General features: G+C 38.0%; 1 protein-coding gene across 1 annotated transcript; it reads left to right on the forward strand.

Annotated features, from left to right (window-relative positions):
- The first annotated feature begins 1,906 nt into the window (after positions 1-1,906).
- Positions 1,907-24,927, forward strand: LOC139712442 (phospholipase B1, membrane-associated-like). The gene is made up of 15 exons (XM_071624262.1): positions 1,907-1,991; positions 4,393-4,511; positions 6,390-6,456; positions 7,073-7,131; positions 9,646-9,713; positions 10,377-10,420; positions 11,395-11,503; positions 11,768-11,966; positions 12,918-13,006; positions 13,803-13,878; positions 15,097-15,201; positions 16,441-16,536; positions 17,476-17,541; positions 20,350-20,487; positions 24,799-24,927. Exons 1-15 carry the CDS (start codon positions 1,907-1,909, stop codon positions 24,925-24,927), a joined length of 1,449 nt encoding a protein of 482 aa, XP_071480363.1.
- Positions 24,928-25,011: the final 84 nt, after the last annotated feature.

Below are 25,011 nucleotides of genomic sequence, written 5' to 3' on the forward strand. Positions count from 1 at the left end.
TTTATTTTCGAAGAATGACGATTTTGTCCTTTTCTTTCAGAAACTGATGTACCCACTCAAAGATATCTTTACTCTGTCGTCAGTTTAATCAAGTTCACTGTGAAGAGTACTTCCTTTAAGCATTTCACTCTATGTTCGATAATCACCTTTACACACTAAACTCTGTATGGCTTATCATCGTGTCAACGATGAAGAAGAATAAGAGATCTCGATACACAATCACACGTAAATTTGAGTTAGTATACACTCACCGTGTCCCCGGCCGTGTCCGCTGGATGGAGAAATTTGCTGTACCCAATGCTTTCAATTCAGACTAAATTGCTTTCGATTCAGACAATGCATGGGTATTAGCCATGTACTGTGAGAAGTCACTTTGCATCACGTGTCACTGAAGGGCGAAAGGCGCTGGTACCAGTAACTCAAATTCCGGTGAGGGTATCCTACTCTTCCATTATAGTACTACGATATATAATTATGGAACGGGGAAAACGAAAAAAGAGATAAAATAATCTAATTTCAAAACTATAATAACATATCTTACTCATCACGATTTTGATAATCTGAACAAAAATATATGACATCTAATTAATCTGATAGGATGAGATTATAATGATTTAGAAATTTTTAGCGATGTTGTTTTCCCTTTGTTGATCAAATCATCATCATCATCATGATTGTAATATTGCACTTCCTGGACAAAATGAAAGTCAGCTGAGGTTGGCAAAGGAAAAATACTATTGTATAGGTAAAGACGGTGAAGTGACATTTTTATACACTTCCACTTCGGTTACTTCGTAACACAAGTCACATTTCACAAACAGTAGCGCCAGCAACAGCAACAACAACAACAATGAAATGATACAGCAATGATAACATAAAACACTTGCAGCGATATCAAAAAGTAGGTGCACGCCTAAAAACAAAACAAAACAGGTGTAAACAAACATATTGTGCAGTGACTAATGCGTTGTAAAACGGACTTCAGATCCAGCGACCTGTCACATGAAAGCATTATAAATAGGACTAGGACAGAGTTTGTTGTGTTAGCCTAAATGTAGAAGCCACGAATGAGTTATCAATCTCAAGACTTTGACCGTATAATGTATCTCAGCTGTATCCATTAATTACCTACAATAAAACATCCAAGTGAACTAAAAATATATGCTCATGCTAGACATGTAATATTCGGCAAAATGTGATTTTTACTTATTTCGTCAAAGGGCATCATATTCTTTGCTGGAGGTTCAATTGTTTTTAGAGCATGTCTAGGGTGTCGGGTTTTTTTTCTAGTAAAGTTATATTTTTGTTATTACCACTTGATTCACTACAAATGTGCTCTTAGTACTGTTAAATTACTGTCATAGACGCTTCAGCTCCATTAATCCTCTCTTATTTCTGAATCTTTCCTTCGCCATGTTCGTAGGTCCTATAGGTTCATTTGAGAGTTTTTTGTTATGGTTAAAAATGTTGTTTAAGAGGCAATAAAGACTGTTGGATTTATCTCTGTCTTGCGCAAAAGGTTGGTGCCATAATGAATGCATTTAGCATTGAAATAAATGCTATGTCAAAGGACTTTGTATTGTTGCGGAGTGCTAATTAGAGTATATGTCTGTGTTACGAAGAAGCTGGCGATCTCTCGAGGCCTCTTGTAATGTGTGTGCTTCCTTATCAGAGGGATAGCGGAGCAGGGATGTTATCGCTTTAATGACAAGAGGGACAAACATAAAGCTAGAAGTCGAGAACTCTATACTGAAGTGCTGATAAACTGTCTTCTTCTGTTCATTTACTAATTGATACGGGTGAAGATAACGTCGATCGGTTCTTTTTGACCAAGTCAGAGACATCTTGCACGAATTTTCACCCAGGCAAAGTTTTCATCCTGCAGTTACAAGTTTAGTGAGGCGAGATGGCGCGGACTTGGAGTGGTTGTTTGGTGCTTCTTGGGGCTGTTCTCTTCATCCTGCTAGAGCAGAGCGCCATTGTACATGGAGGTAAGAACGTATAATCATCTCAATACAACCATTTTAATACGATTCCATGTATCATATCAAAGACGACACTCGATCATTATAGAGGACAACCACGAGACATCATTAGGTGTTTGTGTCTTGAAGAGTTTGTCTTTTCCACCTGTCAGTGTGAGATTATCGGTCTGGCTTTATCTGGATTAAGGAGATAATTGCGGTCGAATCAGGCCAAGCTCGATATGAATTTGTGGATCACTGAAGAGATATAAAGTCACTCTAGAATGTGTTTCCCAAGTGAGATGATAGGACTGGTTTGCAATGATGATATCTGAGAATGACAGGGTGTACGCCATCCGAGCAGAGGTATTTTGATTCCTCGAGGTGAAAATAACGGAGCTTTGAATATGAAAAAAAATTAAATTAACTGCCAGTGATTAAAAATGATCAGACGTAAAGACATCAAAGATAACTAGAAATATCACTTAAGGTGATTAATACCCCCGCCCCGTGACGACAGTCTTACCCAAGGAATGATCTTTCCTTGATCTTCTGCCATTTAAATGCCGTTGCCATGGCAACGCAGCTTCCGACACGTCCGAAAAATATGTCTTGAACATCTTCCCACCAAGACTATTGTGTGTGCCACATTTCATAAGCTTTTGTCAAAAACTGAGGAAGTAGTTCAATCCACAAGATCTTTCCTTGATCTTCCGCCATTAATATGCCGTTACCATGGCAACGCAGCTTCCGACACGTCCAAAAAATATGTCTTGCGCATCTTCCCACCAAGACCAATGTGTGTGCCACATTTCATGAGCTTCAGTCGAATACAGAGGAAGTAGTTCAATCCGCAAGATCTTTCCTTGATCTTCTGCCATTTATATGCCGTTACCATGGCAACGCAGCTTCCGACACGTCCAAAAAATATGTCTTCCACATCTTCCCACCAAGATCAAGGTGTGTGCCACATTTCATAAGCTTTGGTCAAAAAACTGAGGAAGTAGTTAAATCCGCAAGATCTTTCCTTGATCTTCTGCCATTAATATGCCGTTACCATGGCAACGTACTTTCGGGTACTGTCAAAAAATGCGTCTTGCACATCTACAACCAAAGACACACATCTGTACCAAGTTTCATGGAAATTGGGCAAAAACTGAGGAAGTAGTTTGCAACACAAAATTTTCCATCATTTTGGCTCATAATATGTGAGCTGTTACCATGGCAACGTACTTTTTTGTCACTGTCAAGAAATGTGTCATGCTGACCTATATCCTAAGACAAACATTCAATATGAATTCCATGAGAATTAGAAGAACACTGATGAAGCAGTTTTGCCATGAAGCATTTTGCCCTATATTTTACCAATAACATGCCGTTACCATGGCAACGCACTTTTTGCCACTGCGGAAATATGTGTCTTGCACATTAACATATTCAGATGAACATCTGTACCTAATTTCATAAAAATTGATCAAAAACTGTGGGAGGAGTTCGCGACGCAAGATTTGTACCCATTTTTGCCCATAATATGCCGTTACCATGGCAACGTACTTTTGGGTACTGTCAAAAAATACGTCTTGCACATCTACAACCCAAGGCACACATCTGTGCCAAGTTTTATGGGAATCGGTTGAAAACTGAGGAAGTAGTTCGCGACGCAAGATTTGCAACGGACCGACCGCCCGACCGACCGCCCGACCGCCCGACCGTCCGCTGATTCCTATATACCCCCTTCAAACTTCGTTTGGCGGGGGTATAAAAATGTCCCAATATCAAGACAAAAAAAAAATGCAAGGATTGCAGTACATAGTTAAAGGAGACTTCCGAATGACTTTTCAGAGCTTTTACATTTGAACTACTATAAATTGTTTAAACTGGGTAAAGAGTTTCAAAATTTATAGTGAATGAAGTGACAAATAAGGATGATTTTAAGATATAACAAAGCAGAAATTCTACACAGGTGAACTTGTTCAGGGAGTGGTTTTTATCGGAATTACATCGCTACATTTCTGAATTATGTGCGTCTCCTATGCCACCATTCTTGTTTCGTGTAATTTGTTGTGGGTTTTTCATCAGAGTATTGTTTTCTCTGCTCAAGGACCACAATCAATTCCACAAAACTGTACATGGAGTTGTCTATTTATGTATTTCATGATGTGAAATTATGCAAAAATCGCCTGGACTTCCCCTTTAAATGTGACACTGGCACAAATGTCAGTGTTAAAGGTGGCAGAGGTAAATATGTTAGAGGTAAAAAAGTTAGTTCAAATACTTCATTAAATGCATGGCTGCCAATAAGTACTGCAAATGTTCTACAAATGAGCTTGTTTACGTTGACACTAGTTTTTATCCTTGCATAACCAACTCTCTGGTGTTGTATGTCTTTAATGTACTATTCGCAATAAATGGTGTGCTTATGTCACAGACAAGCGTTGGTTTGAGGCGTACGAACAAATGGTAGACGACGTGTCGAGCCTTGTGGACTGGAATGAGACGATACCCCTTCTACCCGGCTACGACTGCTTCACGGGGCCAGGTTTCCCGGTGAGAGTAGCCCAGCATCACATCACCTAACCTCCTTTATATTTGTCATAAATCTAAGAAAAAAACCCAGAAACAACAACAAACACAAGATTGTACGCTCAACAATTTTTCGGCGATGTAGTTTACTTGGATGATTACCGGGCATGATTAAGTTACAATGAAGAGAAAATAGGAAAACTGAATGAGGGAAAAACCACCGCAATATACAACTCTGTCAAATTTAGCAAATTATTTCCTGGCTTGAACAGCGGTCAGTCAGTCCACTTTTCATTCTTCTCTGTACAAGCACTACATCTACCTCTTCCACGTCATCTCCTGCTATATAAGTCTATTCTATAAAAGTATAATTACTACCCTAATATTTGTTTCGTTATTCCTCTCTTCTTACAATGATACCATGCGTCCAATGCCCACGAGTGAAGTCGCTCGACATAAAAATAGACGAGTTTCAATCTATCTATATCTTTCAATATACGCGTTGTCTTCGATTATTGATAAACAATGATTGATGGTGGTGACAGTTTCATTTGTTGTTTATTATTCTGGTCAATTGGAAGAAAACTTATGAGTTACAATGTAAATGGATATAGTAGCATGATTTTCATAATTGCAATTCAGTGATTGCAGTGTGAATGTATTTATGAATACTGATGATGCATACTTTATGCGTTAAAGCAAAAAGGAAATGGTGCAAATCATAATGCAATGAAAAATGAACAGCAGATTTATTTTGTCTGGTTTGGGATTTTTAACCTCATTGTGTTACACAGTATTTCAATATCCAATATTGCCAATAGCCAGTATACAAAGCATCAATGCGCACAAAAAAAGAAGCCTAATACCGTCTTTACATTAGAAGTAGGGGAAAAAAGGATTTATGATATTTGCGTGTATGTGTATGACACATGTTCGTGTATATATGTGCATGTTACACTCTTAAAACAAAAGATACAACATCGAATCTTATGAAGATGTGATTTATTGTTTCATACCCTTTTCATCTCCCACAAACGACATTATTGTAGATCCACTTCATTAAAGACTAGCAAGCAACCTCACATTCCTATTATAAAAAAGGCGATTTACATGCAAAAACAAAAATGTACTATAAAATGTATACAAGTTCGTTCTAGGAAAAATATGTCCATCTCTTATTCAAAATGGAAGGTTACTATTTCACGTCTTCCGTGTCTTGTAAATCTCTACAAAGATCAGATAAGACACAAATATACTCCTCCAGACATAATTACACTAAAACACATAGACCTCTTCACACAAGTTATCTCTATTACAAGGGTCAAGAGACTCGCGGTTTATATCTACTCCAACATCGAATCGCAAGTTTGGAGTGCGTTTACATTATTGATTATACAAGGAATAATTGTTGAGAAGTAGGCCTATACATGATATTTGAATAGTCGTCACAAAAGACTGACTTTATTTCAACCATCACATTTATGACTTTCATGTGATATTTGTAACGTTAAACATAGTCAAATTATTGTGCCGCTGACCAAAATGAGAGCAGTTAATATGGTTACATACAATAGGGAACCGAAATGGGCTGTACAAAAAGAGTAGTGGCATTTTCACCTATTTAGTTTGGTGGATATGCAGTAAGTAGTACTAGTGATTTTAATGGCAATGTCAAATGGAAGTTCACGCGAGAGACGTATAGACGTAGATATTCATCACATCAGAGAAAAAAGAAATAACAAATGACTCGAGAAGTTACAGATAAAGATGATGTTGGTGTAGTTTTCTTCTCTTTCTCCTTTCAGTTAAATCTTGGAGCATTATCGGCAACTTAATACCAAAGATGTGTTGCTGCTGTTCTTCTTGTTATCATTATTATTCTATTGTTATTTTCAAATTAAGGCTCCAGGAGAGGAGTTCTACTTTCCATGTGAGGTCCTACCACCTTCCGATGAAATACCAACCTCCGGTGAGATTCTGTTTGACAAAATTCACACCCCTTCTGCTCCTACTCATATGGGTTTACTTTAAGAATTGTCTATCATCTCGATGACTCCATATGCTTGTATTAATGTCGATATATTATTAGGAAGGCCTACCTTTAAGTCATGATGATTCTGAAGAACTTACAAGTTAGGCAAAAGAAAGCAAACCCAATTTTTCGTTGATGGGACCAATGAGCATAATTGTAAAAAAGCATGAAATAACATTCAATCTTTGTCCGTATGGTCTGTCTGGCCAATAACTCAGACATTTTGTTTTGATGGTAAAAATGATCGGTGGAATATCGTGAAATACTCATTGTTAATATTATTTCTAAAACTGCTAATTCTCTCTAAATATCATATGGCAATAGCAACAACAAATACTTCGGTATAGGGCCTATTATATACGTCACTCTCTACTAATCACTTAATATGTAACTAATGATTGTGAGGAAAGATAACTCTGATCTCAAAGTCAATCAGATAGCTATCCATTTTGCTTTGAAAAAAAAATACCCCTAGGTAAAACCATTTTTTTTTTTCAGTTTGTTTATTTATACGCCAGTTTTATTTTGTTTTTATCGTTCCTTTTCCGTGCAGCTCATCTTGTTCGGCCTGCCGACATCAAAGTGATAGCAGCGATGGGAGATTCGCTGACCGTGAGTCTTTACTTTTAGTCTTCAAACAATCAACCTAATTGTTTTACCAGCGTTTGTTGTTTTTCTATATGGTGGTAGAAAATGCATATCAGAACACATGTCATGCATTGCTCTTTAATTTGTAGGTTAGGACCAATGCAGAAGGGAGCGACTGAAGGTTACAAAATGCGATTCGAGTATACACGTGGGATATTGAATCAAAAGAAATCGATCAAAAACAGATCCGATATTGATTGTCTACTAAGAGCTATACCAAGGGATCTACATAGGATTATAATCCTATCACATCAGAGTCGATATGATACAAGTGGGAACGTGCCGAATGCTTGCTGCTTCGCATAGACGTGGCAATCATTTGTAAACAGCTTCCAACTACAGATAAACATATACGCTAAAATCATCGCAAACGCATGATTGAAGAGTGTATAGTTAAAGGCCGTATCACACCTTTCCGGGCAAGCTACGCGGGCTTGTTGCAAGTAGGGATTTTCCAGCACGCAGGAGAAATTTTGCGGGCGGACAAGAATGTTTGCGAGTTTCGCACTTGTGTCTTACCTGCTAGACGCGTGCTACTTACCTTCTACTTGCATGTATTCCGTGTGACCGGCGTGAGAGCTTTGAAACCGATCCGTTTTCTGTTACGAGCGACTTACGGGTACTGCGAAGTACCTGCGTTGGAGTTGCCTGCGAGGTGCTACCGGTAAGGGTCTCGGAACAAGATTTTAGCATGCTCAAGGCCTTGTCATACCGTATCTGGGGAAGTTTTGAGGGTTGACTGGCGGGGAAACAAATTTGCTTCCCTGAGCTCTTCGCAGTTGGTCCGCACCTGATAGTACCTAGCGCGTATCTCGCCTGTAGTAGCCCGGAGGTGCGAACGCAAGTCCGATTTACCCGCAGCCAAGTTTTGAGCATGATCAAAACTTTTTTCGGGTGAGTCGCGGGGATTGCCCGCAGAGGTTCACGCAGAACGTCAGTAGGAGGCATTAAGCGGCATCACCTCGCATGCAACTCCCATGCAGGTACTTCGCAGTCCCCGTATGCGGCCAGGATAATGACATTCTGTGGGACTTCTGCCATTCCTTCAGAGGGATGCCTTCACTGAGTTGTCAGCCCCCAGGCGCCTGGCATGCAGGTCACACAGAATACCCGCAAGTAGAACTTCAGTAGAACGCGTCCAGCAAGTAAGAAACATGCAAAACTCGCCCAAATCCTTGTCCGCCCTCAGAAATTGTCCGGTATGCTGGAAAATCCCCACACGCAACAAGCCCGCGTAGCATGCCCGGAAAGGTGTGACAGGGCCTAAACATGGTTGCGGGTAAAGAGGATTTGCGTGCGCACCTCCGGGCGACTACGGGTGAGATACGTGCTATGTACTGTCATGTGCGGGTCATCTGCGGGAACCTCCGGGGAGTAAAAATTGTTCTTCGCAAGTCGCACGCAAGGCTTGCCCGGAAAGGTGTGACACGGCCTTAAGCAATATCACAAACGTAGAAAGACCACAAGGGCGAATACTTCCTCATTTTATAAGATTTTGCGGTCCTAGAATCACTGTTTTGAAACACTGTTTTGAAACACTGATTCAAATTACACTTTCGTCAGGAGAGCGTTTATAAGATTTTTTCTCCGATCATGTTGGGGCTCTCGCTCAGACTGTGCCATTGCGCAATTCACTCTGCGCAGTTTTTCCTCGGCAAAAGATCAAACAGGGTGCGCGCAAGGAATTGTGACGTCATTATAAACAGTGTTTGCGATCGCGGTTGCGTTTATAAGATTTTTGAAACACTGATTCTACAGAAACACTGTTTGTAAACGCACTATTTTGTGCGTTTACAAACAGTGTTTCAAAACACTGTTTCAAATCACGGCGAGCGTTTATAAGATTTTTTTTCGAGCTAGAATCACTGTTTGGCCAGAAACAGTGTTTCAAACACTGTTTCTGGCCAAAAGAAAAATCTTATAAACGCACCCTAATTTCGCGTTAGCAAGTCGAAGATGCAAATGCATAACAATTCAATGATCTCCAGGATCAAGAGTAGATTTGTCATAGGTTGTCAATGACGTGTAAATAGTGTGGCATCAGCCAACTATACGGCCTTTTAACAAACGAATATCCAGATACCGCAGGAGTGTCGTTCCTGGTTCCCAGAGCTTGTGGAAAGAATGTTACTCGCTCATGTAATAGTAATTATATTGGTACTGTTTTTCAACCTACAAACAAGTCAGGATTTACCAAATATGTGTTAAATCTTATATATTTCATCTTTCGCTTACTGAGGAAAAATGTACGTAGCATTAAATAGTAAACATGGTAAATAACAATAACGTGTGTATCAATGCCTACATTAGCCTACAGTTCTTGTGTGTAAAGGTTCCCTCTGACTCAATTGATAAAATGAAATTTGATATTATTTTTTGATTTAGAAAGGTATACAGTGTCACAAAAGGGTTTCTTTAAGGAGTATTCCCATTACTTAAATGCGTAACGATCAAAATAACGTCTTTCTTTCTGTCTAGGCGGCAAATGGAGCTGGGGCGTGTCTTCTTCCGGAACTTATTTACATGTACAGAGGCCTGACATTTAGGTAGGCTTTATTAGTAAGTGGCTGAAATACCCCTCAACAAACAAAAAAAAAAAACATGCATAATGTACGTTGTATACATCATTCTTTGCAATTTCATGCACCAGTACATGTGTATTTATGGTTCATCTATGATACCTGTATACGTATATGAATTATAATATGCATTAAGCGTTTGTGCAAGCAGTTATACGTGATTTTGATTGCAGTACTTTATATACTGTGATGTCTTCTTCTTCTTATGGATATTTAATGAAAATCATGTTTTGTTTTGTTTTTTGTGCTTAAAATCAGGACAGAAGCAGATTTGTTTTATCAACATTAGAATAAAAAAAAATGGCTATCTTAAGATTCTCACATTCATGCAATCTTAGTTAGTATTCAGACGGCCTTTTCTTTTATAATAATAATAATAATTGCATGTTTCTCTGAAAATTTTCATTGACGATGATACCATCTTTCTCGTAGAAGTATAATACATCGTATTAACAAATAAAGTCGTCTTCAAACACAGAGAGCACATGGTTAGCTCTGAACTATAGTGACGGTTAAACCTGCAGAAGTTCCAGTCAATATAACCGCTATCATTATTAACCATTTATCGTTAACTTTTTATCTAATTCTAATCAATTTCTGTTGTCGTGCGATAACTTCACTCCTATATAGCCACGGTGGTGATGGGACCTTCGAGACCAATCCTTCTCTGGCAAGTGAGTCATTATTACACAATAGATATATATACTCCATATAACTGGGCTCGGCACTATAGCGGTGGCCCGGTGTCCCGAGGCCACTAAAAATTCGTGTTTTGCCACCAAATGTAAAGTTTTGGTGGCCAGATCGGTCAAATCAAATTCAAAATTTGTTAATGCTTTTGCTTTTAGTCGAGCCACTACATATCTTTCTCGGGTCACCAAAATTTCAGATTTTAAGATTTTAGTGGCCCGAATGGACCACCAGACAAAGAAGTTAGTGCCTAGCCCATGCGTATAATGGATTCGTACAATATTTATGTATAGAATTAGACTACATGGGCCTATAAATATGATTGATTAGTATTTAATATAATTCGTTAGTATTTTTGTCTACCACCCACGATGAACAAAGACCGTGTCGCATTCAAATTCAATTTCTGTTAATGGTAAAAGGCTCCTGCATTTATTTATGCAGTTTGTACTTCATCCAAATTTGGGTTGTGAAACAGTTTTGCAATATCGACTTTGGATGGTATTCAAAACTGTATGACATTAACCTTTGTTTTGTGCGTCCTGTTATCATGTAGTTTACCAATTCGTTTTCTTGAGTCAAGTGCTTTATTTTCTATCTAAATCTTCGAGTCTTAATCATACCTAGCTATAATCATCCGTAGTTTAGATGTATATGAATTAGGACAGACTCTGATACCTTTAAAGGTGTAACACGTGGTTTATTATACTATTTTGTTTGTTTTTCCGGACACCAGCACTTAACTTTCCAGCTTTTTTTCCCAGCAAGAAACATAGCTGACCGTTATTTTCATCGTTCGGAACTACTAGTTATCACTGACTCTTAATTGTCTTAAAAGGTGCAACTTTTGTATTCCCCAAAACTCTGACGTTAACTTTACCAATTTTGGCGTCTTTGAGATCAACCCATGACTTTGAGATACTTTGAGCACTCTTCGATTTCTCATCTTTACCTGCAGATATTCTGAGGAAATATAACCCAAACCTTAAGGGATACGGGGTGAGGACAGGCAACTGGGATTCTGATGAATCAAACATGAATGTTGGCTATCCTGGAGACAAGGCTAAGTAAGTAAAAACTTGCTTGTCTTGAGATTATACATGTTTTTATCTAATGCCTTCTGGAACTCGATGAGAACAGGGATTGCTCGGCTCTCACCACCATATCTTGATCTAATGTTTGATATTTTTTGTTTAATCTCGTCAGGTCATTTCACATATTGTTTTAATCAGAGGCTCCATCTGGATCTAGAACTTATTTCTAATAAATGTTAGAGGCCTTGTTGTTTCATTTCTAAACGTCATATACGGTGTGCGTCACACTCGTTGCAGCGACATGCCTCATCAGGCCCGGTGGTTGGTGGACAAGATGAAAGCCAAGGCCGAAATCGACTTTGAGAATGACTGGAAGGTTGTGACCCTGTTCATCGGGGGCAATGACCTTTGTGACTGGTGCGACAACCCCTACTACTACTCTACAGACAACTACGTCAACTACATCCACGAGGCCCTTATGACCCTTCATGATGAGGTCAGTGGGAGTGACCGCAGTTTAAATGTTGAAATTTTACGTGGGCTGGGAGAATGCAAAATAAATAAAGAACCAGGGTGTTGAAAGGGTGAGCAAATTGTTTTAATGTATTTCATCTGCCGTCCTCTTTGAATTTACCATGTGTGTGTGTGGGGGGGGGATGTGACGTCACTGTTGTAGAAACCCACAGAGAGAGGGACAATTATGTAAATATAACTTGAATAAGGCATCATAAATTTTGAATGTGGACCTATTGTCCGAATTTACTAAAACTTTCATCGATGAGTTTCACTGGTTTTTCAACCATCACTTATAATTCACCTATTCATATGTATGGGGAAATTTCTTTCTTTTTTTGATAACGGAACGCTTAAAAAAAAACCAAATAAACAACAACAACAACAACCGGATCGATTATTTCACGTTTAACTGTTTGATTATGGGAGTTGCAAGGGATTCTGATACGGTCTCACAGAATGTGTGTGTGTGTGTGTGCGCGCGCGCGCGTGTGTGTGTGTGTGTGTGTGTGTGCGCGCGCGAGCGCGTGTGAGTGTGTGTGTAACATGTACCTAGATAGATTCATTTGATATCGGTTTAAAAAAATCGTCACTGTATACAACAGATAAGCTGACTGTCTAAAGATACTTATCAAGCGATCAGAGGAGAAACAAAGTACACCTAAAAATTAATCAATTCGTCGTGATTTTTGATTACCGTCACTCTGAACCTTTATTTCTATCTGATGTTTTTTTCAGTACAATTGCACTGTCCTTGTCACTGCTGTATGGTCTCCATTGTGTGTATGTTTACGTTCTGTATGATTTTGTTGCAGTGCTCATTGTTTGCAAGGTGGCCTTAAGAATCTGAATGTATTTTATTTCATTTTCAAAGAAGTGTTATATGCTTCAACTTCAATATTAAAAGTTAATATTTTGTCTTGCTTACCTTTAGATGCCGCGAACAATCGTCAACGTTGTAGGGATACTGCAGGTATACCAAGTTGACATTCTGCGGGCTCCCATCTGCAACTTTTTTCACTGGTGAGGTTCAATGTGCTCCCTTGAATAGATTTTCTTCCATTTATGTTGATTATCCATGTGAGTTCTAATCTGAAACTCAACTCGTGATTGAGCTGGTAGTAATTGCTTGTGCGTGTAAAAACATTTCAGTCGGTAGAATACTCCATGAAAAGCATTTCTCTAAGCATTCGTTCATCCAGCTGTATTCCATCTTGGTGTATGATGGATGGCGGTAGCACTGAAGGGCATTTAGGAAATGATGAATGAATATGATGGGAGGAGTGTATAAACTTCGTACATAAAAAATCAAGGAAACCAATTCTATTGTGGTTCTTGTCAATGATCCTCTCAAAATTACCCACTCATACAGGCAAAGTTATAACTTCCGTTTGTGAAAAGTGACAGTCAAAAGTGAAAGTGAAAGAGAGGCATCGATTTTCCGGAAGAATAATAATTAGGGCCGGATTCTACGGTGGTCTCCATATCTTATACAAGTCAGAGAAATCGTGTCATATGCTAATAGTGATAATCAACATAGTACATGGCCTGCTTTATATGATTTGTTTAGAGCTCAGGACGTAGATGTCTTAATGACTTGCTGTGTTCTTTCTTCCCATTTGCTGCACTCGATAAAAAAAGTGTCTTTTACACCACGCGTTGTTGCAAACATTTTAGACTGACAAGTCACAGTTTCGCGTTAATCCTTTCATGCTTTTGTATATTATGGTTTAATCTTATATTCATCTCATCTTCTGTCAGAAAATATAAAGGAATTTACTTAACATTCTCTTTCTCTGTCTCTCTTCCTCCTTATCAGGGCATTCTGTGAGTGCGGTATGTTTCTGACAGAAAATGAATTAAAAGCCTTCGAGGAGATCAACATAGAATATCAGGTAATGAAATGTAACTCGTTTAATCTGCATAGCAAGTGTGACATACCCAATATAACAAAATTGCGAAATTGTACCGATCAGATTGGTTGCCCATGCTTGGTGGAAATCGGCGACCCTTTTGCGCTATTTCATGTAATTCTGTGAACACTTCCGAAGAGTTGCAGCTTGATTGAGTGAATGAGAGAACATAAATGAGCTAGGAGATGGAAATAGACATCACCAAACACAAACTGTTCCTGCACAGTGCAGCTTCGTCAGATCAAATTGCAACAGTCTCCAACACAAACTTCGAATTGTGTTGTTAAACGCCGGACCCAATTCCTTAAACTATACTCTCTAAAAAAATCGAGTGAAAATATTCACTCTTAAAGGAGTGAATACAAAAAAGAGTGAATTTAGAGTGAAGTTGGAGTGAATTTTGAGTGAAAATGTTCATTATCACTCGTTTTAGAGTGACCTCAGGCATCACTCCAAAATCTTCGAGTGATCCTTGAGGTCACTCCAAAATGAGTGAAAATGAAAATTTTCACTCAAAATTCACTCCAATTTCACTCTAAATTCACTCTTTTTTGTATTCACTCCTTTAAGAGAGTGAATATTTTCACTCGATTTTTTAGAGAGTATTATAGCATCCATGGGACCTGGTGAAGCACGTCGTTGCAACGATTATGACGTCACACCATGTGCCTCGAACAGTTTTAGAAATGGGAAAGTTCGTAGGACTTGCGAGTTGTTTGTTCACATTTTATGCCCACTCACTATGCATAGGAAAAAAAAAGTAAAAAAAAGTAAAATAAGTAAAAAAAGAATAACAAACGCAAACTGACCAGATTTTTTCCACTAAAAAAAGAATATGACAGCGTATAGGCCCCGTGCCGCCTTGTTAGACAGAGTCTGTAGGCCTATATAATTGTGTCTTGCCTGTTACTGAGCTGAATCCCCACTATGTTTATATAATGATTATGTAATATTAATTACGTCGAAATATTGGAAGTGTTTCGTATCGGACATGGAAAGAAATAAAGATATAGGAATGAATGAATGAAGGAATGAATGAATAAATGAATGAATGAAGGAATGAAGGAATGAATGAATGTATGAATCTATATAAGAGTATACATGATTACGTAAGAGTATACCGTTGAAATATCAATGGATTACGCCCCCTGACGCTTCCTTGCACAATGATAACTACGTAAGTGTTCTATGATCTTTCAGGTCAAGATGGAAGAGGCTATTCTCAGTGGTCAGTACGATACTAAGGACGACTTTACGGTGGTCCTTCAGCCATTCCTCCACAACACATCAGTCCCGTTTAAAGAGGTATGCAAGTAGGGACCGTCTCTTCAATTAACGCTTTGTGCGACTCATTACTAATTGCTAAATTGTTATAAAATCGTGAGTTGTGCAATGATAAACTTAATGATAGTATTCATATAATCTTACACAATTCTCATGATGTGTAGACTAACAGAATAACTCGAGAGGTGTGTCAGAAAAGTTCCAGGAAAGATGTCACAAGAGAAACATTTCAAGTCCATACTATAAAAGCACTTTAGTTGTCTTTTTCATAGTGATCCGGTGAACTGTAACGCACTTTTCCTCTTATCTCCCCCTCTCTCTTTCTCTCTCTCTCTTTGTTTGTATGTATGTATATATATATATATATATATATATATATATATATACATATACATATATATATATCAAGAGTAAAAACAGTCGTATAAACACCGCAGGAGCCAATTTTTTTTTTTTTGGCTCCTGCGGTGTTTATACGACTGTTTTTACTCTTGATATCTATTTATTACACACCGACGCAGAACTTTCATATTTTGATTTTATATATATATATATATATATATATACATATATATATATATATATACATGTATATATATAAACAGTGTGTGTGTGTGTGTGCGGTTTTTTTTTTTAGTTCATATAATCATACAAATACATAAAGTTATGAATGATATGTTTATATGGAGAGAGCCTTTGTTTATATATTATGTGTATTTATATCATACATGAATTTTTCTTGTCAAGAACGTAGGTCTAGTTGTTCCGACCAAATCTTAAAACATCATTTTGATGCAATTCTGGGCGAACTGGATCGATCAACGACATCGAAACTCATATAAGGAGAAAAATCGCTCAAACAGGATTGCTTGTTAACTATAGAAATTATCATCAATGGGCGGGGAAATCTATTTTACGTAATTTAGATCATAATGAAAGTTTTGTCTACGTGTATCATATATATATATAAAGTGTGTGTATGTGTGTGTGTGTATGTGTGTGTGTGTGGTTGGTTTGCTACATGTGTTTTTAAAGAAAATGTCATCAACATCTCTATTGTCACTATATAGTGCTCTTATTGTGAGTTGTTAGTTGTATATAGGGCATCGACTGCACTTGAAACGTGTAGTAGCTAAAGTCTCTCGTTAAAAACATGTAAATACTTAGTATAAACGCACTGTGCGTTAGCTCTTTGAATTTGTATTCATTAGTGTGCTAGCATTAATTTTGGACTCGTTGTTATGTTTTATTCCAACCCAGGATGGTACTCCGGATTTCTCCTATTTCGCTCCTGACTGCTTTCACTTCAGCGCTAAAGGCCACGCCCAAGGTGGAATGGAGCTCTGGAATAACATGGTCTGTCAAATTGTGTGCACATAAACTATAGATACACTACATCTCACACGGAGGACTTTTTTTTCACTAAAATTTTCACGAATTATAAGCAATAGACTTGAGACAGGTTAATAACAGCTGCTGAAAATAACTTGGCGAATGATAGAGACAAAAAAGACCAAAATGAGTGCAAGAGTAAAAGAAAGATAGATACAGATATCAGAGCATGATTTCAAGGGATTTCAAGTGTGTATATCGATTCTTTTTGTCCTGTTTTAAAGGGACACGGTTCTCGAATTCAAGAGGGCGCTATTGAATGGCATGGTAATCGCCGCCATCGTCAGTACAAAAATTGACAGCGTAAAATCAGTAAACTGTAAATTAAAGAAGATCCTAGGCGCGTATGTATTTACATGTTCTCTCTTTTGTACAGGTTCAGTAGTCGTTCACGATTCGCTCTACGTGGCGTAGGTGTGGTATACGTGCACGTGGGAGTGGACGGACCACGTCGATCTTATGTAGATCGAGATCTAGTCTAACACTTACAAGGCAATCCGTAGACTACTATGTACCTTTTGCACTTGCGACATTCTGTGACCAGCTATTAAACAAAGTTTGGCCCGGAAGGATCCGTAAAGTAGGCGGAACCTGCCAGGAGCAGTATAGTCGAATCCAGCAGGGAGGTGGGTTCCACCTCCCTGAATCAAGAGATGAACTGAGATTGTCATTACTATTTCAGCCATTTTCGACGTTCGACATACTCGCCGTACGAATCGGCCTTTTTTTGGACAGTGAGAACATGGCAGATTGCGCGTGTAGGCTTATGCAGATAAGCCCTCATGAATCCGGGGTCCCTTTCACCTAATACTACCTTAACCTTTCTGTTGCGTAAACACATGTACCGTACATGACTACATACATTATTGATGATTTCTTTACTCTTCCGGTTTCAAATGGCAGATCGAACCTGTTGGGGGTAAACGCACCTCTTGGAACCCCGGAAGTAACATTTCTTGCCCGACTGAGGTGCGTATGCTCTAAATACACTACATTCATTGCTATTCATATGTATGATTGATTGGGTTTGTAAGTCTTGATGATTTCAGATTCTTGGTTATATCATACTTCATACGAATTGTTAACAAAGTAGAAAAGTGTATGAAATGTTACAAGCACAACAAAGACATTGAATACTCACCGATAAAGTGTCGACATTTTTTCGAATGACATGAAAACATCTATGCGTCACAAATACCATTTTCCAGAAGTTAATTAACAGACCAAAAGACAACAACAGGATATGAGCTTTATCAATTGTTTTTGCTTAAGATATCATAACGTATGATGTATAAAATTACCTGAAAGTCAATAATGCTTGTAGTATTCCCTCATGTGTAACAATTATCATGTATGAAGCAATTGTACTTATCACCGAGTTCTATTCTGCTGGTAAGCCACAAGATTAATTTTCTCATAAAACATTATTTGTTTTGTTTTGTTTTGTTTTTCTTATCAAAGTGGCAGGAAACATTTTTAAAAATGCCCCCTATATAATGAAGTTACAAAACCGTTCACCGACACTTCATACGTTGACAGGAATTACAAATTACATGTACGAGTAATTTGGGAAAATACGGTATTATGCTCAAAATTTAGTAATAGTTAAAGACGTGAGTGCCATGAAATGAAATTAAAGAAGTGTCCACATGACTTTCACAGTTTTGCTACCGTTTCCTTCATTTTGATTAATAATTCATTAGTCAACAAATATTACTGTTCATCTTCTGTGTACACCGAAGGAACAAAGACTATTCATATGGCCACCGCTTCTCTTGCCTCCTATTTATTATTATGATTTATATTTCTTTCTTTCCTTTTTTTTGGAGGGGGGAATGGTAACCTATCACTTGGGCTATTACAACTTGGTCTAATCACCAGTTGGGATAACATCATACGGGCTAACCCCTTTTAGGCTGCAACCACTTCGTCTATTCACCATTTCATCTAATTCCCACTCGGTCTAATAACCAGTTCGGGTGACACCACTTGGTCTAATTTTCAGTTGGTCTAACGCCATTTGGTCTAATAAATTTGGCTAATTGCCACTTCGTCTAATTTCGGCTATTACCACATGGTCAATATATTACTTGGTCCAATTTCCATTTCGTCTGTCATTTGGTCTAATGAGCACTTGGTCTAATAACCACTTGGGCTAATCGTCACTTGGTCTAATTTTTATTTCGTCTAATTTTCACTTAGTCTTATGCCACTTGGTCTAATCAAGAAACATTCACAGATATCAGCTTCCCGTTGCTGGCAAATAAATTCATCGCTTAATCCTGAACCAAATTTCTCTATTTTATCAGAACTTCATTTGGTAATCCCTCCCCCTTTTCAATTTGGTAGCCCCCATCCAATTTTGTCAGTCATTTGGTCTAATAACCAATTGGGCAAATTGTCATTTGGTCTAATTTTTATTTTGTCTAACTCTCACTTGGTCTAATGCCACTTGGTCTGATCAAGAATCACTTACGGATATCAGCTTTCCGTTACTGGAAAATAAATTTATCGCTTAATCCTAAACCAAATTCCTCTTTTTTTTTTAATCAGAACTTCCCTCCCCCTTTTTCGACAGCAAAGAGAAAATGCTAAGTATACTGGACTTTACATTGTTTTGTCCCTGCACTTAAAACTCCGACATCGGTTGTATATGCGTGTCATCCTTCACAACATGCATCCTCATAAATTGATATAATGAGCATTACACTTCAACTGATAATATCATATCATTTACCGTCATAATATGCAGGATGTAAAAAAAAAGGAATAAGATATTATTTAACAAGATATCAATTTTAACAGGATATTAATTTTGGAATATAATGGAATATAATTTTGGGATATACATTTAGAAAGCTCACCATAACGGCACTTTTGGTGGCCCAACTGGCCATTAGTCCAACTGGTCATTAGCCCAAGTGGGAATCAGACCAAATGATGATTAGACGAACTGGTAAATAGACCAAATGACAATTAGCCCAAGTGGCTATTAGACCAAATGGAATAGACGAAGTGTAATTTAGACCAAGCGAAAATTAGCCCAATACGTGATAATTAACCAACTGGTTATTAGACCAAGTGGGAATTAGACGAACTGGCAATAGACCAACTGATATTAGACCAACTGAACATCAGACGAACTGGAATTAGACCATGTGGCAAGTAGACCAAATGGGTTTAGCCCGAATGGTGTTGGCCCAGTTAGTGATTAGACCAGGTGGGAATAGACCAAATGACATTATACATAAGCCGAATGGAAGGGGGCATTGGAGGTTCAAGAAAGTATTATGAAGTAAGATATTATATATGAATATAATTATATACATATATACACATGCCTATATTATATAGGGCCTACATATAATGTGTGTACATATCTCTCTCTTTCTCTCTTTCTATCTCTCTCTCTCTCCATACGTTTCCTATGAAAAAAAAATCGATTCCTCTTGAGTACAATATTACGCTACATTACCAGACACATTACATTGAATATTTGACATTTCGTTTTTATAAAGTATACATTTTATTCGTTGATGCATTTATGTAATTCTTTCTGTTTCCATAATCTGTTCTTTTCTTGTTTTTCTTTGTTCACCCATACATACTTATACAAATCCGTGGAAACCTAACTATATTCGTCGAATGTTTTTATACTCTTTCTGTCTACATAGATTGTATTCCCTTTCTTAATCTATGTAAATGTTTATCCATTTAACAGTTGATTTATATTGCCTAAATTGTTATATTATGTATTCTGTATGCATTCTGTAACAGGCATTCCCATACATCTACACCAACCTCAACAGCAGAGGACTGTTTACAAATCCCCCTCCGACCGAGGACTCAGGTCGAGCTTGTTTTGTGCGCACGAGCCTCACTTCTGTTCTGATGGTCGCCTCACTCACACTTGTGGTACTTGGCATCCTAGGCCGACCCTAGTTCAATGACTATGTGAATGTCAGCGGGAAAAGGAGCATATCCTGTCAGTGATTTAATCTTATTGTCGTAGGCCCTATATTATGTTTAACTATTCATTTTGCCATTATGTACAGTCCAGATCATTCCATAGCGTGATGACTTAAATCATTGTAAGCCTCGTATATAAAGGACCGTCATGGTGTATCGCTCAAAATGTAAAACGAAAACAAAAACAGCTATTCAAGCATACTGTCCCCGTTATTGAATTTTAATCACATATTTGTTTGTAGAGCCAATGCAGTATGTTTCTTCTTGATATGATTGAGAATTTTGTCAGGATTTTGGAGATGATATTTTTAACATGCATTCTGTAATGATACAAAAAAGAATTATGATAATATACATGTATAATAGTATTGCATGGGCATGTAAGTGAAATATTCAATGTTCTGTATATGCTTTTCTCCAGAATAAATTTTCGTAAAGGAAAAACAATAATGTGTTTGTTATATATCATTGCCATCTGTGAAGTTCTTCGTCAAGGACAATTATAAAAAAATTATGATTACATGATAAATATATCCCCGTTGATGTAACGTGACAAAATTGCACGTTAACTCCGTGTTGTTCTAATTGTTTAGATTGCCAGTAGATTTGCATAGCTTTATTCACGAAAGCAAAAAAAAAAAAAAAAAAAAAGAAGCCCAACAGCTGGCTATAAATCACATGAACACATCAAACTTCTTCTCATTAAATTCGAGGTTAATATCAAACAAAGGAGACACACACTTGACTGCAGTAGATCTCTCCTTGTGGCAGTACACCGTATATAGCTAAGAATGAGAGATTTTCCCATGGACGAAGCTATAATGTAGCCTACTCTGATCATCCATTAAGACAAGATCAGTCTTTCGTTCCATCCTTAAGTTTATACACTGAAAAAAGTTGGGATTTTGAATATATGAAACAACAAGCTGGTGTTACAATTTCCGGTGCTCATTTTCATTTTGTGGTGTTAAACTAACACCTCTAGGTGTCACTTCAAAACATAAAACTTTTTCTTTTTGATAGCTAATTAGTTACGGTTCTTCTTGTTGATTTTGAACTTCAACAAGACGAACGAGAATTTTCTGATACGTACTTATTTTTGAAAACAAAAAGGTTGTGAATACATTTACACCACAGTATAGCACCAGTTGGTGTGGTCTCCTATCGACACTGGGCGTATTCTATATAATTGACATTAAAGGTACAGTTTACCTTTGGGAGCAGTGATTTTAAAAAAATTCGAGTTTTCACATTTGATGCATATGGTATAGGTCAGTTGTACACTAAAAAATTTGCAATACACTGTAAAACCTAAAATATAGGGAGACATCACTATGTTTCTCATTAAACCATAACTGTCGACGGTCTAGTCTATAGAAACGATTTTACCATTGTTCACATTTTGTATATCTAACAATAATTAACATTAATAAATTATTATACTGATTAAAATTTTTACATTGGTTGTTTCTATCCGCAACGCACATTCATATTTTGAAGCACTATAGCTGGGTTTCTGTGCTTTTAACACCACCATGCACCATGCGTAGTGTCATTGCTGAATCAACACCAGCGCAGTGTCAAAAAATATCACCAGCTACCGTATCAAATTAACACTTCGAAGTGCCGGGTGAACAATCCACACCATCACAACATACTTTGTACACCTGTCGGTGTGGTCCTCTATTGACACTTGATCGGTGTTAGATTTAACACCCATGGTGTTAAATCTATCACCGATCTTTATGCAGTGTAAACATAAAGTTCTATACCCTTTCTTTATAGCAGCTGCTGAATATAGCGAATTAGGGCCAGATGGATGTCAGCAGGGCATATAAAACGTTCTGCTCCTTTCAACGATTACTCTAGTCAAGGATCAGAATTTCCGTATACTCCAGTACATGTTTCTATAAAGCACATTTATACACAGGCAACAGATTATTTTACGCACAACATACAAGTCTGATTGGGAATACTGCCAAGTACAATGCATGCCATACTGCTATGCCACATGTAAAACAAGAAATGCTAAAACATAATTGTGTGTTTGACATGACTGTATTTATGCGTGAGTGCATGAGTATAGCGAACACATACATATTCAGGGCCGCGGAACGTTTTACGGGGGGGGGGGGGGGAGGCTGTGGGACTGGAGAGGGAGTCAAAGTCAGTGGTACCCCCCTTTCGACGGGAAGAATCTAGAACGGAACGGCTTGATGATCGGGGTTCGATGGCGATATCTTTCTGAGCAATCTGAAGATTTATTTTGGACGCTAACACAATATCGGGTATATTTTGCTTGTTTATTTACTAAATGGAATGAAACTTCACCTAATGATAAAGCGTTTTACTGTCACTTGGTCTATTCCATTAGGTCTACTAATCAGTTGTGCTAACACCATACAGGCTAAACCCATGTGGTCTACTTCTCACTTGGTCTACTTGCCACATGGTCTAATAACCACTTGGTCTGATTCCCATTTCGTCTAATTGCCAGTTGGTGTCATGCATTTTTGCCACTTAGTCTAATACAGTTCGTCTAATGTTCCATTGGTCTAACACCAAATGGTCTAATTGACAGTTCGTCTAATTTCCCGCTTGGTCTAATAGCCACTTGGGCTAATTCTCACTTCGTCTATTTGCGTTTAGTCTAATAGCCTCTTGGTCTACTAGCCATTTGGTCTAATTGTCAGTTCGTATTATAATGGTACTAATTCTCACCTGGGCTAATGACAAGTAAGTTGGGCTATAATGCCAGTTGGGCTACCATTTGGCCTATAGGTGTCGTTATGGTAAGTTGGCTAAAAGAAATAAAGCCACTTAATATAATAATGATAATAATGATGATAAATCTATTATAAAATTACACATTTTATGGAAACTGATATTAGTTATGTCTGCAAGTAAGTGTATATATGGAGCGGGCTTAACTATTTTTCCATTTTCACACCCCATACTTGCCGTTAATTGAAATTAAAGAAATTCATAACAATAACAATGGAGATCTCTAGAAGATGTGCTTCAAACATAATTACAAGAAGCTTTCAAAATGATACTCAACTTCCTCATCTGCTGCGGTTAATCAATAACAGAATCAAATAAGTTTAGTCCGTTTGTATTCTTCTTAAAAAAATTGTTTATCGCTACTTTTTTTATCCACATCAGAAGAGAGTAAAGCCTTTATAGCAAGGCAAGTGTGACTTCCGGCCTATTACTGCATACACCGGAAAAAGCAGAGGCAAGTGTGACTTCCGGCCTATTACTGCATACACCGGAAAAAGCAGAGGCAAGTGTGATATCCGCCATACTGCATACACTGGAAAAAAGCAAAGGCAAGTGTGATATCCGCCATACTGCATACACTGGAAAAAAGCAAAGGCAAGTGTGATTGCCGGCATACTGCATACAGCAGAGAGCAAAAATTGGGCTAAGTGTGATTTCTGGTATACTGCATACACTGGAAGAGGGGTAATTAGTGCATCTTCCTGTGTATGTTTTGGAAGAGGGGGGTAATTAGCGCATTATCATGTACACTGTTGTATATGATGGAAGGGGGTAATTAGCGCATCTTTAAGAGTTTGTTTGTGGAGGAGTGAAAGAAAAAGAAAACAATGAGAGTGAATACCAACAAAATATGAATGTGTAAATGAACGATTCCTTTCAGCAAAAAACAATGGAAGAGGTAATTAATGAATCTCCCGGATGTTATGATTCGCAAGTCTGTGTCATTGTCTTAGATAGAAAAAACAAAACAAAACATGAGGTATACAAGAGAGTGTGTATATGTAAGCGTGTGCGTGTGCGTGTGTGTGTGTGTGTTTGAGCATTGTTTTAGCCTGTACTTTTTGACCAATGAGAAAAGCGCAAGGACAAAATGTCGGAATGTTACGTGGTTTTGATTGGTGGAGGGGATAGGATGGGGGGGGGGGGGAACTCCACTGATTGATCTACACGAGGACAATGTCAAGGAGATACCCCCGCAGAATTTTCGCATTCACCCGAATACAGGTATGTTACATCATTTCTTTCTTTTTTATGTTCTGTCGTTTGTTTCAATTTGTATCTGGTACATGTAAAATACGCCGTTGAAAGTAATTTCGCATGTAGGACTATACGTTAAAGAGGTTCACAGCGAGAGTACAAGGTTGCAATACGCAAATGGTGTGTATGCTAGATGCGACTTTTCTCTTTATAAGTATTTCTTAGCGTTGATGCTAATACGCTCTTCGATATATTTCATTTCATAGATGACCACAGCTGGAGGAAGAGTCCCCAAACTGGTCCGTGTACGACTCATACCGCAGGAGCGTGATCAATGGGTGCCGGTTCAACTCATCCAATCGAGGAGGAACATCCAACGACAATGCCAGCAGCAACGACACGTAGAGTTGAGAGGCCTCAAACATCCAGAGAGAGAGAGGGAGTACGTTATCCACCGCAGATAGGAAGCGGCAAGCAGAGGAACACACT

Source organism: Diadema antillarum, unplaced genomic scaffold (genome assembly GCF_040938485.1).
Source record: "Diadema antillarum isolate AM-2024a unplaced genomic scaffold, OU_Dant_1.0 seq00001805_RagTag, whole genome shotgun sequence".
NCBI lineage: Eukaryota > Metazoa > Echinodermata > Echinoidea > Diadematoida > Diadematidae > Diadema > Diadema antillarum.